This window comes from Oncorhynchus keta, chromosome 26 (assembly GCF_023373465.1).
Source record: "Oncorhynchus keta strain PuntledgeMale-10-30-2019 chromosome 26, Oket_V2, whole genome shotgun sequence".
NCBI lineage: Eukaryota > Metazoa > Chordata > Actinopteri > Salmoniformes > Salmonidae > Oncorhynchus > Oncorhynchus keta.
Window position 1 is genome coordinate 3,332,084 of NC_068446.1, and position 18,659 is coordinate 3,350,742.

Genomic DNA, 18,659 nt, shown 5'->3' on the forward strand with positions numbered 1-18,659 from the left:
ATGGAAATCAATAAGCAATGAATTGCAGCGTAGTGGTAGTAAAAAATTGAATCAATAATAATTTTAGCGGCAGGTGTGAGGGGGAGCAGTAGTTGTTAGCCATCAAAACTTATCTGGATTTTCGCCTGTCGGATAGGATTAAATGCATAGAATGAACGAATTGTTGACTTGAATGTGGACTCATGTTCTATTCATTATATTTCTATGAATTTCATTTAATCCTATCCAATAGACGAAATCCAGATAGATAACATTTGAAGACTGGTCCCTGGGGATAAAACCTGTACCGCCTGCCGGACGGGAGCATGGAGAGCAGTCCACGTCTCGGGTGGCTGAAGTCTTTGGCAATTTTTCGGGCCCATCTCAGACACGGCTTGGCATGTACGTCCTGGATGCCTGGGCGCTCACCCCCAGCGATGCGGTGGACCGTCCGCACCACCCTCTGTAGGGCCTTCCGAGAGCAGTGCAGTTGCCATACCAAAAGGTGACACAACCAGTAAGGATCCTCTCGATGGTGCAACTGTAAAGTCCCAAAGGATCTGAGGGGCCAAGCCAAATCGTTTCAGCCTCCTCAGGGCAAAGAAGCACTGTCGTGCCTTCTTCACGACAGTGCTTGTTTGAGAGGACCCTGTTAGTCCTCAGTGATGTGGACACAGAGGAACTTGAAGCTCTTGGCCCTCTCCACTGCGACCCCGTCAATGTGGATGACGGGGCCGCAGTGTGGATGAATATTTAATGAGGGGTGTTGACGTCAACCGCCTGTATTCAGTTAAGAGTGATATGCTATGCTAGCCTCGTGAATATGCATAGACCATCTCGAATTTAAACAGGGACAACTCAGATATGAAGTGTTGTTGGTAGCGCTTCACTTTAAGGGGTCCTTATTACAGTGTAATTACATGTTTAATTACACTAACAAGCATTGTAGTTCATTGTAATAACTCCTAGTTGCAATGTAATAACAACATGTAACTCACTGGTGGTTATTGCGGTTTGTAATTACAGAGGTTTAACAACGAATGCTTATTACCACGCTTGTTACAATTTAGTGTTTAGTTTATTCTCAGCTGCATCTGATTCAGTAATAACTGTTACAAGGTTTGCGATCTCTTCTGGACAAGATGTGCCAGGTGTCCGAGATTACAAAGGTTGGATGCTCAAAAGGCTCTAATTACCTACCTGTGAATGCGCACTCTTCAAAATCACCACTCAATGTTTTTGCTAAAACTTGCCCCCCAAAAAGTGTATAATCTGAGTTAACTTGGTTGAGTTTACAATAACAGATCAGATGTAGGTCGACCTCACTGACTGGGGGTCTACCATATGGGTGTCATCCCAGATTATAATAATACAAAAATGACTTATATGTACTTTACCCATTATGACAACCTGAACCTCCTTGCCATCCAAGTGTGAGGATAAACCCACAAGTACACCACAGAGTAATATCTGCATAAGTACAATGTAATTACTAGGTGTTACACAGGAGTTAGCTACTTAAAATGAAGTGTAACTTGAGGGGTACTTATACTTGTAATTAATGTGTACTTATATAGCACATTACCGAATCCTGACAATCTGGCCCTTACTTTAAGGCTTCCGGAAGCGCCCTTCAAGTGGGAGGATAAACACACTAGAACACCACAGAATACATGTAATATCTGTATAAGTACAATGCAATTACTAGGTGTTATGTAGGATTTAGCTAGTTAAAATTAAGTATATCTTCGGGAGTACTTACTTGTAATGAATGTGTACTTATATAGTACATTACTCATCCTGACCCTCATTTTAAAACATCTGTAAGCACCATGTAATATTTGCATAAGTACAATGTAATTACTAGATGTTACACTTAATTGTAATTAGCTAAATCCTGTGTATCTTGAAGTGTACTTAATTGTAATTATTGTGTACCTACAAAGTATGACAATTCTGACAATCCATTCTTACAATTTAATCGTCAGCTTTTGAAAGCGCCATTCAAGTGAGAAAAATAAACCCACTATTACACCACAGACTACATATAGTGGAGCGGGTTGAGTTTCAAGCTCCTTGGTGTTCACATCACCAACAAACTATCATGGTCCAAACACACCAAGAGACTCATGATGAGGGCTCGACAACACGTGTTCCCTCTCAGGAGACTGAAAAGATTTGTCATGGGTCCCCAGATCCTCAAAAAGTTCTACAGCTGCACCACCGAGCATCCTAACGAGTTGCATCACTGCCTGGTATGGCAACTGCTCGGTATCCGACCGTATGGTGCCAGAGAGGGTAGTGCGTACGGACCTGTACATCACTGTGGCCAAGCTTCCTGCCATCCAGGACATATATACTAGGCGGTGTCAGAGGAAGGCCCAAAAAATGGTCAAAGACTCCAGTCACCCAAGTCATAGACTATTCTCTCTGCTACCGCACGGCAAGTGGTACCGGAGCGCTAAGTCTAGGTCCAAAAGGCTCCTTCCTTAACAGCGTCTACTGCCAAGCCATAAGACTGCTGAACAATTAATCAAATGGCCACCCGGACTACATAGACACTTCCCCCACCCCCTTTGGTTTTTACACTGCTGCGACTCGCTATCTATAATCTACGCATAGTCACTACCTACATGCACAAATGACCTCAATTAACCTGTACCCCCACACATTGACTCAGTACTGGTACCCCCTGTGTATAGCCTCGTCATTGTTATTTGATCGTGTTACTTTTTATTTAATATTTTACTTTAGTTTTTTAGTAAATATTTTCTTAACTCTATTTCTTGAACTTCATTGTTGGTTAAGGGTTCGTAAGTAATAATTTAACGGTAACGTCACACCGGTTGTATTCGGCACGTGACAAATAACATTTTATTTAATTTGTGATATCTGCGTAAGTACAAGGTTGTCGCTAGTTGTTACACAGGAGTTAGCTATGTAAAGTGAAGTGTAACTTTATAGTTACCTATGAGTAATTGCTTTATAATGACTTTACTCATTACCAAGTGGAAATAACTACAATATGGATTTTTGTTTGTTTAATCTCATTCATCAAATTATTAATCTAAGACATATAGACCTACTCAATAACATACAAATAACTATTCTAGTGGTGACTCAAAAATGTAGCCTATAGTATGCTGTGTAGCCTAGACCGCTAGCTAATTCAGAACAAATGGGATTGTCTTTTTCATCCATTTTTTAACACTAATAATGGAAATCGAAAACTCTGTCTCTGGCTCTGTCTTCATCCGTTTATTTTTTGCAAGAATTTACCATCCTAGAGTCTGAGAACTGTAGTAGTTATCATCATGATGATTTCTATAGTTTAGGCATATAGCTATCCAGGCCAAGGTAGTTGTGTCATCCAGGTAGCAATAATAGTTAGTGCTTGTGTTGACACAAAGTAACTAGCTAGCTAAATTTAACATGCTGGTTCAGTGTTGCGAACTTAGCGACTTTGTTGCTATATTTAGCGAGTATTCAGACCCCTCTAGCCACACATTTTTTTTTTTAATGGACTAACGACAAAATCTAGCTACTTTTTTTTCTGGTGATATTGGAGTCTTTTGGAGACTGACGTGAAAGCACATATCTTTATTACCTGCAGATTTGTCACTGGTGTTACTGTTCAGGCTGGTGTTATTAGAATAGTCTGCATATTTGTCACTGGTGTTATTATAAAAAAATGTTACATAAACGGATCTTTACACATACTTGTTTAAAGGAAATCAAAACATTTTTATTAATATTTTCATGAACCTTTTTCGTCTTTGATTATATATGAAATAGTAAAATACCCTGCCGGAAAGTCTGAATTGCCATCTAAAATATAGGTAACACGACATATAATGTACGAAAAATATCAAACTACATTCATCCTTAAGTTTATTGACGCACCCATGCGTCAATCTAAGTAACATAACAAAACAATCCCCTTCAAAATCTGTCAGTTTAAGCAAAGCATGGGCATCTCAACAGCTCAACACATCGCATCCGCCTATGTCGGTCTTCCACGTCTGCGGTGGAAGGTGACCTAGCTACAGCAGTGTTTGTCAGACTATGAGACATCCCGAAAATCGGTCTTCTCACAAAAACGGTCTGTAGGGTCCAAACGGTTTGGCCTACAAAACTATTATGGAAAGGGGAGACTCTCACAAACACAATTGTGTTCTCTTGTTTTGCTCTACAACGCCCACAAGTGTCAAGGGACTCGTCTGAACTTAACCCATACAAACCAATGGAAATATGGAGGTCGTTTTGTTTCAACAAAAATAAGGGGCTAAATACGTGTAAAAAATATATATATATATTTCCTGGTTATAGGACAGACACTTCAAAACCTTAATTCACTTTTTTTACTGTATTTTTCACCATTTATGAATGTGTTATTCAATATGTTTTTATGGGCTACAGTCTGACAATATTCCAAGTTGAGGGAAGCCAGCCAATGTTGTGCTGCTGCTGCTGCTGCTGACTGCTGCCAGACAGTGGGGGAGAGCAGGCCCCCGTTATGGCCTTTTGAGGCCATAAGCAAAATGTTGTTGGTCGAGTGTCCCCTAGCAGCCATGGTCGCTTATTGGCTAGGGCCGGCTCTGAGAGCAGAAGAAGAGGCTTGCTGTAGCCGAACCCATTGAGATGGAAAGAGGTCTTAACTTTGTGTCTGTGACAGCCTCAATGGTGCTGCCCATCTCATTTTTAAAGTTTTCAGTTATCTTAGTCTTTTGAGGTTTGAAAGAAGTGTAAAGCTTATATTGGTGATTTACTGCCATCTGCAGTGCTGGAGTCTTGAACAAAATCTTGTGTCATTCATTAATTGTGGCCACTAGATGGTGGTGATATAGCTTAAATCCATTTACAAACTAGGCAAAACAATTTGAAGAAGAAGACAATGCTCTGATCTTTGGCTGATTGCTGCCAACTCATAGGACTCACCAGTTGACTACTTTAAAATGGTGGAAGCCTTCAATGGTAGTGTCCATGCAAAAAGGGGGAGGACGGGCTCGTGGTAATGGCTGGAGTGGAATTAGTGGAATGGTATCAAATACATCAAACATATAGTTTCCATATGTTTGATGACATTCCATTTGCTGCGTTGTTTCAGCCATTATTATGATCTGTCCTCACCTCAGCAGCCTTCTCCGCTGTATACATCTATATGGGCCGAACCAAACCTTTCACTGATGAAGTAGATGCTGCCCTCTCCTGGAAAAGTATTGCGCTAATAAATTAGGAATGGTGTGTCTCTTTAAATTTCAATATACTAAGAAAAAACATTTGTCTGAACCATTTATAGCTATTATGTCACGTGGTTAGGCAGGGAAAATATCCTAAAATTTTAAAGAGAAAAACGTGTTCTTCTTAATGAGGAAACCTGTCAAGCTGCGTACAAATATCTTGTGTTGTGTGTGTGTGTATAACAAGCTTACTTTGTCAAAGTACAGTAATGCAAACTGAGAGGTCACTAGCTGTGACTATCAGGAACCTGATCCATGGTGGGTAATTGTTCCCCTGTTCCTAAATGCTGACGTACCACACAGTGTCAATTTCCGGTAAAACACTTCCTGCTTCCGCTGTCACAAATTCTTATCCATTTATTTCTGTCTGTCTGGCTCTGTTGTCATTGTCCATCCTTAGGCGGTAGTAGGGGAAGGTATGGAAGGAGGACTTATCTAGCCACTGGGCAGTCATGGGAGTGACTGCCCCTAGTGACTGCCCCTATTTACTCATTCATTGAGTAAATAGCTTGCGACCAATTAAAAGTGCCACACACTAGCTAACTTAGCTAGCTATCTAGCATGCAAGCAGGTCAGTCATTGCCAGTTCTCCATATATGACCCTCTCGTTTTTGTAAGAATAACAAATAAGATTACTATTGGCAACAATTTAAATGACACATTATTGCTAATTTGCTCTACCTGCAGTTGTGGAGATGGAGCAGGCCTAGGGGAATCAGCAATGAGGCCGCCGTCAGTAAGCCCTACCTGCAAGATGAGATAGCCTGAACCCTTCTGGTGGGCAGGCCTGCTCTCATGAGGACTGAGTCCAGTTCCATGCCAATGAAGGTCACCCTCTGGGTGGGCGTCAGATGACTCTTCTTGTCATTTATAGTAATGCCCGGTGCCAGGACAGCATCCATGCACTTTGTGAAATTGCAGGGTGCCAAGGAGAGGCCGAGGGGAAGAACCATAAATTTGTAAGCTGTCCCTTCGAATGTGAATCGGAGGTACTGACAATGAGCTGGTTGAACAGGAACATGGAAGGACGCATCCCTCAGGTCCAGCATTACAAACCCCTGGTCCCTGGACACGGCCTGCAACACGTGGCTGAGGATAGTATGTGGAACCTTAGTACCTTCAAGTACCCATTGAGGTTGCGGAGGTCCAGAATCGGTTAGAACCTCCCGTCTCTTTTTAGAACAAAATAAGTGGAGTAGAACCCAATTAGCCGTTCCACCAAGCCGTTCTGATGCCCTGGGAGAGCTTATGTCGTGACCTGCTTGGAGGAATAGGAACCCGATGAGGGATAAATTACCCAGTACCTCTGCAAAAAACGGGGAAGACCCGTGTGGGCAAAAACAGGCTGCTTCACCTCACGCTGTGCCCCTCCCCGCTGTCGTCCCCCTCCCCGCTGTCGACCCCCTCCCCGCTGTCGACCCCCTCCCCGCTGTCGTCCCCCTCCCCGCTGTGCCCCTCCCCGCTGTCGTCCCTTAGCATGAGGTAATGGGGCAGGAGAGGGACCCCACCGTCGTTCGGGTGCAGGTGGGTGGCGACGGCTCGCCTGCCTTGAACCCAGGGCCTGAGGAGGCGGCATGGACCGTCTCAGGGTCCCTATGAACCTTATTGGTCTGCTCTAGAATGTCATCAACCCCTGGGCCAAACGCCAGCCCTGGGGTGATGGGGTGAGTGGTAAATGTGCTCTGGAGATCAGCTGGCAGATGGGATTGGGCCAGCCAGAGATGGCGCTGGGAGGTAACCACCTGCACCACGGCCCGTCCGTTGGTTCTGGACACATCCCTATAGGGCAGGGAATGCAGACACCACCATCACTTCCAGGAGGAGCTCCTATCACCCATTCACATCGAGTGAAAATGAGACTGTAGTGGAAGTTGGGATTCACCACGGGATGATTGACTGCAGTTGTATAGTACATTGGGGTGAATGTCAGGTTTTAAAGGTACTTTACCTCAAGCGTAGAGTGTGGGTTTGAAGTGATGGTATGGATTAATAAGAGGGGATACAGAACACAAGCTCTGCATAGGTCAGTAGAGGGCATATTCCTATACTGTCAGGTAGATAACTATGAATGTTCTGTCCATATCAAATTCATAATAAATGCCCAAGAAAATACCCATCAAATACATTCTGAAAGAAGAACAATGGAATCTCCAAGTGTGTTCGAACCAATGTTTCTTCCCTTTCTAACTGGCATTGCAATGTATCTATCAAGAGCCTTATACTAACAATACTAACTTTTATATTGGAGTATGTTTAAATGAATGACCTCATGTAAAGACCTTTAGTTTGATATGGAAAATAAATCTAGTAATCTATCGATAATGTATGATATTCAGAGTAGCACGGTGGTGTACAACATGAAGTCTCATTTGCACGTGACCCAATCGGATTACCCACGGTCAAAGGTGTACAACATGAAGTCTCATTTACACGTGACCCAATCGGATTACCCACGGTCAAAGGTGTACAACATGAAGTCTCATTTACACGTGACCCAATCGGATTACCCACGGTCAAAGGTGTACAACATGAAGTCTCATTTACACGTGACCCAATCGGATTACCCACGGTCAAAGGTGTACAACATGAAGTCTCATTTACACGTAAGACCCAATCGGATTACCCACGGTCAAAGGTGTACAACATGAAGTCTCATTTACACGTGACCCAATCGGATTACCCACGGTCAAAGGTGTACAACACGAAGTCTCATTTACACGTGACCCAATCGGATTACCCACGGTCAAAGGTGTACAACATGAAGTCTCATTTACACGTGACCCAATCGGATTACCCACGGTCAAAGGTGTACAACATGAAGCCTCATTTACACGTGACCCAATCGGATTACCCATGGTCAAAGGTGTACAAAATGAAGTCTCATTTACATTGCATTATTTATTGGCGGAACTGACCCCCCAGCTGTGTCAAAAAACCAGTGTACAACCTGAAGTCTCATTTACTACTACCAGACAAGACCTGGTTAGACAGTTTCAAGTTATCTAGAAGTGACTGACTGTGTCTCATTTACAGTGGAAATCGGATTACAAACGGTGTACAACATGAACTCATTTACACGTGACTTTCAAGTTACACCAGACCAAAGGTGTACAAAATGAAGCCTCATTTACACACCCAATCGGATTACAGAGTCAAAGGTGTACAACATGAAGCCTCATTACTTCCTAATGAGAATTGAAACAGAGGCCAAATCAGGAAGTTCAGCGCACCTTTAACAACTTCCTGTTCATGTGTGCTCAGCTAAATGCTGAAATAAACTGACCTCTGTATGACAAGAGCAACAGAGTGTAGTGTGCAATTCTCCAACCTGTTTTTCATACTACCAAAGATCAACCAAACCACAGCTATGGCTTCCAGTAAGTAACTTTAAAAATGTATAGATAACCAAGGCTATTAAAACATGGCATTTTTCCAATCATTTATTTAAAATAAAAAAAAAGAACAGATCGACCAAAAGCAAATGTACAAATGTTGTAATCGGCGCAAACATAAAACATTTTCCAACAGATAAAAACCATCCACTCCTCTTAGATGGGCTTGATCTTGAAGTGTAGCCCAATGAGACTGAAGACAAGACATTTCAGATTGGATCTAGTAGAACACGGGTGACTGACCCTGTGAAAACACAACTGTTTTTAGGAAATACAAACGCTTCCCATATTTGAACACATACACTTTCAAGTGACACCCAGACCAAAGGACACAAAATCTCATTCTCAGTCACATTTCCTAGTGAGAATTGAAACAGAGGGCAAATCAGGAAGTTCAGCGCACCTTTAACAACTTCCTGTTCATGTGTGCTCAGCTAAATGCTGAAATAAACTGACCTCTGTATGACAAGAGCAACAGAGTGTAGTGTGCAATTCTCCAACCTGTTTTTCATACTACCAAAGATCAACCAAACCACAGCTTGGGAATATATCCTTCCAGTAAGTAACTTTAAAAATGTATAGATATCAATCAAGGCTATTAAAAGGATGGCATTTTCCCCAATCATTTATTTAAGAGTAAAAAAACTCTCCTCAGACACGATTAGTAACAGATCGAAGCCAAAATAAAATAACAAAATCATTGTAACTTGTAATTATGCCCATTTTCCTACAGATAAAAACCATCATTGTAGATGGGCTTGATCTTGAAGTGTAGCCCAATGAGACTGAAGACAAATCATTGTAATCCTGGACCAGGTTAGCACGGTCCTTCTAAATCCCTGTAACAACTTGTTTTTAGTTATGCCCAGGTCCACATCTAAATCATTGTAACTTTCAGGGGTTATGCAGAACCTGAGAAATCATTGTAATTTCAGGGTTATGCCCAGGTCCTATCTAAATAATTGTACACTATTCTGCCCAGGTCCATCTCATTGTAAATCTTCAGTTCTCAACCAGTGTCCTACTCAAAATCATTGTAACTTTCTGGGGCTAGCCCAGTCCATTTTGTAACTTTCTGGGGAAAAATCATTGTAACTTTCTGGGGAGGAATATATCCTTCCTATCTAAATCATTGTAACTTTCTTCCCAGATCATTTGAGGTAGTATTATTACTTGTAACTTTGACTGGTCCTATCATCAATTGTAACTCTTCTGGGGTTATGCCCAGGTCCTATCTAAATCATTGTAACTTTCTGGGGTTATCCCAGGTCCTATCTAAATCATTGTAACTTTCTGGGGTTATGCCCAGGTCCTATCTAAATCATTAGTAACTTGAAGGTCCTACAAATCTAAATCATTGTAACTTTCTGGGGTTATGCCCAGGTCCTATCTAAATCATTGTAACTTTCTGGGGTTATGCCCAGGTCCTATCTAAATCATTGTAACTTTCTGGGGTTATGCCCAGGTCCTATCTAAATCATTGTAACTTTCTGGAGTTATGCCCAGGTCCTATCTAAATCATTGTAACTTTCTGGGGTTATGCCCAGGTCCTATCTAAATCATTGTAACTTTCTGGGGTTATGCCCAGGTCCTATCTAAATCATTGTAACTTTCTGGGGTTATGCCCAGGTCCTATCTAAATCATTGTAACTTTCTGGGGTTATGCCCAGGTCCTATCTAAATCATTGTAACTTTCTGGGGTTATGCCCAGGTCCTATCTAAATCATTGTAACTTGTGCTGTGCTTGTGCTGAAAGGGTCAGAATTGAACACTGGTCACATTTATTTTGTTGGACAGATTTGTATAAGTCTGATGAGGACGGGACTGAGGTCACAGCCCCATGAGAGCTAAAATCACTAAGTAAACAGGCGTAAGCTAGACATTACCAAGAGCACAATAAGTAGGAGACGCTCTGCTTTCCTCAACATACACCATGCTTTTACAAGTATCAGTATTTATTTAGGTATGTGTGAGTAGAATGGACAGACCTGTCTGCCCACTCTGTCTGGGGGTGGCCACAATGCATCATCTTCCTTGGTGATCTCACTGTCATCTATGATCCTCTTCAGTTCCTCCATCACACTTTTGTGTACGTACGCCTATAGTGGAGAACAACCCCAATAAGGTTTTGATGGCATTTTCAAGAGTTTTAAGCAGCATCCCACATAGAAATTGGATTGATGGGCCATACACTGATCAATGTAACCAAGAAATCCTTTAAACATGAAAGAAGAAAAAAAGCTACATGTATAGTGTTGGTCCCATGTTTCATTAGTTAAAATAAAAGATTCAAGAATCGTTCCACAGGCACAAAAAAGCTTATTTCTCAAATGTTGTGCACAAATTTGTTTGCATCTCTTAGTGTGCATTTCTCATTTGCCAAGATAATCCATCCACGTGACAGGTGTGGCATATCAAAAAGCTGATTAAACAGCATGATCATTACACAGGTGCACCTTGTGCTGGGAATAATAAAATACCACTAAAATGTGCAGTTATCACAACACAATGCCACAGATGTCTCAAGTTGAGGGAGCATGCAAATGGCATGCTGACGGCAGGAATGTCCACCAGAACTGTTGCAGAGAATTTAATGTGCATTTCTCAACCATAAGCCACCCCCCTTTGTCATTTTAGAAAAATGTTTGTAGGTCCATCCAGCCTATCAACCGCAGACCACGTGTAACCACACCAGCCCAGGACCTCGAAACCCAACTTCTACACCTGCAGGATTGTCTGAGACCAGCCATTGACAACTGATGAAACTGGGTTTGCACAACCAAAGAATTTCTGCACAAACTGTCTGAAACCGTCTCAGAGAAGCTCATGTGCGTACTAGTTGTCTTCACCAGGGCCTTGAGCTGACTGCAGTTCGGTGTCATAACCAACTTCAGTTGGCAACTGGAGAAGTGTTGCGCTTCACAGATGAATCCTGGTTTCAACTGTACCGGGCAGATGGCAGACAGCATATATGGCGTTGTGTGGGCAAGCGTTTTGCTACTGTCAACTTAATGAACAGATTGCCCTATGGTGGCGGTGGGGTTATGGTATGGGCGGGAATAAACTACAAACAATGAACACAATTACATTTTATCAATGGCAATTTGAATGCACAGAGATACCGTGATGAGATGTTGAGGCCCATTGGCGTGCCAATCACCTCATGTTTCTCCATGATAATGAACGGCCCCATGTAGCAAGGATCTGTACACAATTCCTGGAAGCTTAACATGTCCCAGCTCTTCCATGGCCTGCACACTCACCAGACATGTGAGCCTTTTTGGGATGCTCTGGGTCAACATGTACGACAGCATGTTCCAGTCCCCACCAATATCTAGCAACTTCGCACAGAGATTGAAGAGTGGAACAACATTCCACAGGCCACAATCAACAGCCTAATCAACTCTATGCGAAGGAGATGTATCGCGCTGCAAATGGCAGTCACATCAGCTACTGACTAGTTCTGAACCATGCCTCTACCTTTTTTTAAAGGTTTCTGTGATCGATACAAATCTGTATTCGCAACTATGTGAAATCCATAGATTAAGGCCTAAGGAATTTACTGATTTCCTTTTATGAACTCTTAACTCCGTAAAATCTTTTAAATTGTTTCATGTTGCGTTTATATCTTTGTCCAGTGTAAGTCTGATAAGTTACCTCTTTCCTGATCATGACATCATTCTTGTAGTTGCTGTTGTTCGCGTATCTCAGCTTACCTGAAAAGATAGTTACATTTATTAGCGTCACGTTTGTTGTGAATGCTGATGATAACTTCTACTCAACAATAGCAGTGCATTTGTTTATAACTAGTTAACGTTAGTTCACAAGTTTTTAAACCTACTGTAAACTAACCAAGCATTTTGGATACATTAGTTTGCTAACCAGCTACATAGCTAGCTGGATACAATAAACGAGTGAGGTTATGGTTAACTATGCAATTTAACTATTTCTGAGATCATGTTATAACTGAACACACGAATACAAAAACTAGCTATAATTGCGATAAAAATACATTTGGAAATGCCGCTAGCAAGCAGTCGTTTGCATGCTTAGCTAGCTGGCTAATGTTGCTAATTAGTCAAATTGCCGCCTAACTTACCGTCTGGTCTAAACTCAAATTCCAAGAACTCGTGTCCAAACTTTCCCTTGTGCCCGACATAATATCTCAAATAAAAGTCACTCGTTGACATTATAAACTGCAAATTCAGTGTTTGCGAGGTCCTTGAGAATCAACGAAAGCACACTGCTTCCTTGACGGTATTTTAGAAAATCTGAACACGCATGCGTGAGGGGGCGCTTCTCTGTGATCTCATACGAGTTGTCGCATTGCAGTGATGTCATCGTCTTCGATTTAACAGAGGTTGGCATCCAATAAATGTTGCATTACCGCCACCTACTCGACTGGAGTATAACTCCCTTATACTTTGCTTGAAAAAACGAATGAATACAACAAATACCCTACCATCTAAGCCCTACAGCCTGAAAGGATGGGACACCACCACTTAACACACCCTGTAACTCTTCTGATGTCAAGTCTCGCACACCCAAATACTTATCTGCAGCTGCCACCACAACCTCTATTGTCTGTGACTTACGGTCCAACCCTGCAGTACAGTTGATAAATCAAATCAAAAAGTGACTATGCATATTCGATCAACAGAGAGTAGCAGCAGCGTAAAAAGAGGTGTGTGTTTGTGTGTGTGTGGGGGGGGGGGCACAATGCAAATAGTCCGGGTCCTATGGCTTGGGGGTAAAAACTATTGAGAAGCCTTTTTGTCCTAGAATTGGAACTCCGGTACCGCTTTCCATTAGATAGTAGAGACAAACTCTACTAGTAGAGACAGTCTATGACTGGGGTGGCTGGGATCTTTGACAATTTTTAGGGCCTTCCTCTGACACCGCCGGGTGTAGAGGTCCTGGATGGCAGTCAGCTTTGCCCCAGTGATGTACTGTGCCGTACGCACTACCATCTGAAGTGCCTTGCGGTCGGAGGCTGAGCAATTGCCGTATCAGGCAGTGATGCAACTGATGCTCTCGATGTTGCAGCTGTAGAACCTTTTGAGGATCTCTGGACCCATGCCAAATCTTTTTAGTTTCCTGAGGGGGAATAGTCTTTGTCGTGCCCTCTTCACAAATGTCTTGTTTTGTTTGGACCATTCTAGTTTGTTGTTGATGTGGACACCAAGGAACTTGAAGCTCTCAACCTGCTCCACTACAGCCCCGTTGATGAGGATGGGGGCGTGCTCGGTCCTCTTATTTCTGTAGTCCACAATCCACAGTCCTCCTGCACTACTCTAACCCTGGAAACCTCAGCCTGCCTGTCTCGCACGGGACATTTCTGAATCCCAGCCCCATGGGCACCCCTACAATTAACACATACCACTACTTTCCCCAATGCTATACATTCCTTTGTCTCATGACCTTCTGCACACTTCTCACACCTAGGGACCTCCCACCTACACACACACTGCTGCCACATGCCCATAAGCTTGACACCTGTAACAACCTAATGAATTCGGCACAAAAGCTCACACAGGATAACTTATATATCCTAACATCACTTTGTCGGGCAAAGACTCAACATCAAAACTCAAAAGAACATTTTTTTTTATTTCACCTTAATTTAACCAGGTAGGCCAGTTGAGAACAAGTTCTCATTTACAACTGAGACCTGGCCAAGATAAAGCAAAGCAGTGTGACACAAACAACAGTACAGACACACATGGGATAAACAAACATACAGTCAATAACACAAAATAAAAATAATCTATATACAGTATGTGTAAATGTAGTAAGATTAGGGAGGTAAGGCAATAAATAGGCCATAGTGGCGAAATAATTACAATTTAGCAATTAAACACTGGAGTGTTAGATAATGACTTCTGTTTCAACACTCATGCCACACTGCCTGCGTCGCACCAAACAACAAGCATCAAACGCTGGGAATCTTCCCCTTTAGTTGGTCAGCTTCCACATTTACCGCTACCCCAGTATTCACTCCTTTCAATGGTGCACTTTTCTTGAGAGCAAAACAATTCACATCTCTTGCCCCCATTCCTTGAACACAGAGCGCCTGCTCCGTCTGACCAGCAAAAAGACAAACAATTATTACAACACCACTTCTGGTTACCTTCACCGATTCCACAGCACTCAACTCTGTTTTCACCCACCCTGACACCACAGGGTGGTATTCCAGCAGCATACCACCCTGCATCCCACTGCTGGCTTGCTTCTGAAGCTAAGCAGGGTTGGTCCTGGTCAGTCCCTGGATTGGAGACAAGATGCTGCTGGAAGTGGTTTTGGAGGGCCAGGAGGGGGCACTCTTTCCTCTAGTCTAAAAAAATATCCCAATTCCCCTGTGTAGGGTGCTGTCTTTCGGATGGGATGTTAAATGGGTGTCTTGACTCTCTGAGGTCATGGCACTTATTGTAGGGGTGTTAACCCTGGTGTCCTGGCTAAATTCCCAAGCTGCACCTCATACCATCATAGTCACCTAATCATCCCCAACTTACAATTGGCTCATTCATCTCTTCCCTGTAACTATTCCCCTGGTCATTGCTGTAAATGAGAACATGTTCTCAGTCAATTTACCTGGTAGAAAAAACGTATCATTCAAAAGGCAAGGGTCCACTTTTTCCAAAAACTTCACTCCGACTGCCACAGACTCATCTTTATCCTGACCCTCGGTGCAAGCCTCCAGCTCCGAGAACTTCACCACACCTACCACCTACAATATTTCTGCAATGATGTCAGGATCAGCCCTGTGTTGCTGCGTTCAAAACAGCTGGTTACTTGGAACAATATGAGGTCAAATCATGACGTCAGTGATCTTCTGGTCGTAAAGTCCGAGCTCTAGAAAGAGGCCCGAGTTGGAATTCCGAGTTCAAAAATATTTTTCAGAGTCGGAGCTAGTTTTATTCCAAGTTCCCAGTTGTTTTGAACGCAGCATGTGGATTTGAACAGATACTTAGAATGGAGGAAATAGGAATCCCACCAGCCGAGAATAGAGACGTAATTACGCCCCACCCAGCCGACTGTTAACCAATCGCGTTCCCGTGGTTATGCTGTGTCAGGCGGTTGCTTAGAGAATCGTCACGCAATTCCTTTTGAAAGTCAGGGTATGAGTCGAAAACCTGCCTATTTTCCTCGAAAGTACGCAATGTCACGATTTTTAAGCTATATTATTTTACAGAAAACAAGTTCATTATCTCACATCTCGGAAAATATTCGAAATATTGTAGTTATTGTTGACGTAATTCATGCTAATGTTGTGTTTTTGCGCAAGCGCTCAATTGACTCCCATTTACTACTTGAAGGAGTGCACTCCTTGTCCCGTAATCTCCCAGAATGCAGCGCGCAGCCCATTGACGACGCGTGGGCAACGTTAATATGATTTCTTATTGAGTTTCTCCATCTCCTCAAAACGATCTCTGATTTTAACCAGCGATGTCACTTAAACCAAAGTAATAGATCGATCTTTCCATGACTAAAACATCATGTTATTTCATGATTGGGGTTCACTGATATTTTATATTATTCTATTCTGCATATTCCATATGACTGGCAATCAAATTCTATTGTTTTCTCCATCTCTGAATCTCGCAAAGAAAGCACATACACATAGCATACATAGTACAAAAACTTTATTTCATTATTTGATTGCAGTTTCTTGATACACAACCTGTTTGATAATACATGTACATTATAATAAAGTTAAGAATGCTCTTGTATTCATGTAGTCATATCCAGGTGTGTCAATCAGAAAATCTCCCTACTTTTTACTGTTTAATAATTTCAGTTTTCAGTTAAACCAGTAAAGTCATGGTCATCACAACTTGGTAGGTAACCTGGTTTTCTGTTTTACTTGTTGGTCTAGTAACAGTTTCGGTTATAGTCATACTATTTATTCCTCTCTCATCACAGGTCTCTTCCATGCTAGAGCCATGTACAATGCCTGAGCTATGTGTCAAAGGCCTCATTCTTCACATACTGTATAGCAGTGGTGTAATGTACTTAAGTCAAAATACTTTAAAGTACTACTTAAGTCAGTTTTTGAGATATCTGTACTTTACTATTTATATTTTTGACAACTTTTACTTCACTACATTCCTAAAGAAAATAATGTACTTTTTACTCTATACAATACCTGACACCCAGAAGTACTCATTACATTTTAAATGCTTTAGCAGGACAGAAAAAATGTCCAATTCACACAGTTATCAAATATCTGCCTCTGATCTGGGGGACTCACTAAACACAAATGCATCTTTTGTAAATGATGTCCGAGTGTCAGGAGTGTGCACCAGATCAGAGGCAGAAGGGATGGGGTACTTCTTCCACCACTGCTGTATACCAACCACATTACTATTGTCAATGTGTTTGATTCTAAAATACATAGTCAAGTGTTCACACTGAGGCAGTTGACTGTCTCATTGATTCACTGTTACACCCTGATCATGGAACAAATATGGTACAATAGCTAGCCTAGCTCTTGTAAGCAAGTAGCACATATGGTATCATGTCATTGGGTTAAATGAGCAGAGATTTACAGCAGATTTCATCACCAACATTGAAGCTAAATGTATGCAATAACACACAAAGCAACATTTGATTCATAAATACAGACAATCCACAGCCTTTCGGACTATAATATATTTGCGCAAGGGAATTCATTTGTTACTGAACGTCTGCAAGATGGCTGCCTATGATAGATACTACTTGACTGACTTTTTGGAAGGCCTTTGAAATTAAAGTTAGGCCATTTCCTCCACACTTAAGTGAGGCATCGTATTACTAGTGTTTAGGGTTATATTCATAGTCTTTTCTTTCTCTTCAAAGGCAAAATCTCAAGTTCCTGTGCTGTGTGAATCAATAAGTTCACTTTCTCTAGTTCTACATCTCACAAATTAGATAGCTAAATCATGGAGTGAACACAGTACTTTAGAAATCATTTCTCATTTCAATGATCAATCAATTTGAGGCTAATAATAACAAAAGTATTGATGATGCACTGATGGACAACAACATTGTGACATGCCCATCATTGGCCCTGGAAATTAGAAGAAAAAAAAAACTACAGTATACACTTTGCATACAGGTATCAAATATATTGAGGTAGGAAAACATCACAGCAGTCAGGACTTTTTAAAAATATCTATATGTCTGAAAGCAAAACAATATTGTAACCGTAGACTACCCATTGCAATACAGTACAACCTTTCGTATAACACTACTAGCACAATTCAGTGAGTGAATGTTAAGACCATAACCTCACTTTCTATATCAGTCTGGGAATATTGCAGTATATTTTGATTGACTTGAATACATCACTAATAAATGAAACAATATATGGTGGGCAATTTGACGTGGAATTAAAATATATGAATGACCTGAGAGCCTACTCCTAAAGGAAAATGTTTTGGTGGTGCAAAATAGTAGAAAAAAAACAAAGCAGAGTTGTACATTGATGAAATAAACTGTTAATTAGTTCTAAAGAGCAACTAAATATATTAATGCTTGTTGAATCAATTGTTACTAATGTGGACAATCACCATCTTTTTTAAAAGTGCAAATTTACCTCAAATCCTGCAGTTCAAGACAACCTACAATATTTGTAGGCTTAAAAACACCGCTTTCAAATGAACCCTTTCAATGATAGAACATTATGTAAAGAATATGTACTTCACTGATGTTCAGACAGAGGCATTCTAGTGATCATCATTCAAGAGCTTTAAAATAAATAAAAAAATGTTACAAGTAGGAACTCTGAAAGAATTATATTGTCATGGGGGCATTACAAACTACAACGTAACGGTTTCAGAGGGGCCATGCGGCCAAGTACAGAACGCGGTTGATTTATTTGGTGGGGTTGTCAGCCACCATACCACAAAACCGGCCGAGGTAAAGATTGAAAAAGACAAATCAATCTCAGTTACGTTCTGACATTTCGGTTGTTTGTTCCAAGATGCATGGTGACAAGCAAATACTGTGAAAACACTGAAAAATTATTGAAAAAGTGCAACATCGGGAGGGTAAATAATACTACACC

At 41.5% G+C, this 18,659-nt stretch overlaps 1 protein-coding gene across 1 annotated transcript; it reads right to left on the bottom strand.

The window, feature by feature from the left end:
- Positions 1-10,354: 10,354 nt before the first annotated feature.
- On the bottom strand, positions 10,355-12,901 carry LOC118358835 (protein mago nashi homolog). Its single transcript, XM_052480058.1, has 3 exons — positions 12,711-12,901; positions 12,269-12,327; positions 10,355-10,710 (listed from the first exon to the last, which is right to left on the bottom strand). Exons 1-3 carry the CDS (start codon positions 12,799-12,801, stop codon positions 10,567-10,569), a joined length of 294 nt encoding a protein of 97 aa, XP_052336018.1. The 5' UTR covers positions 12,802-12,901; the 3' UTR covers positions 10,355-10,566.
- Positions 12,902-18,659: the final 5,758 nt, after the last annotated feature.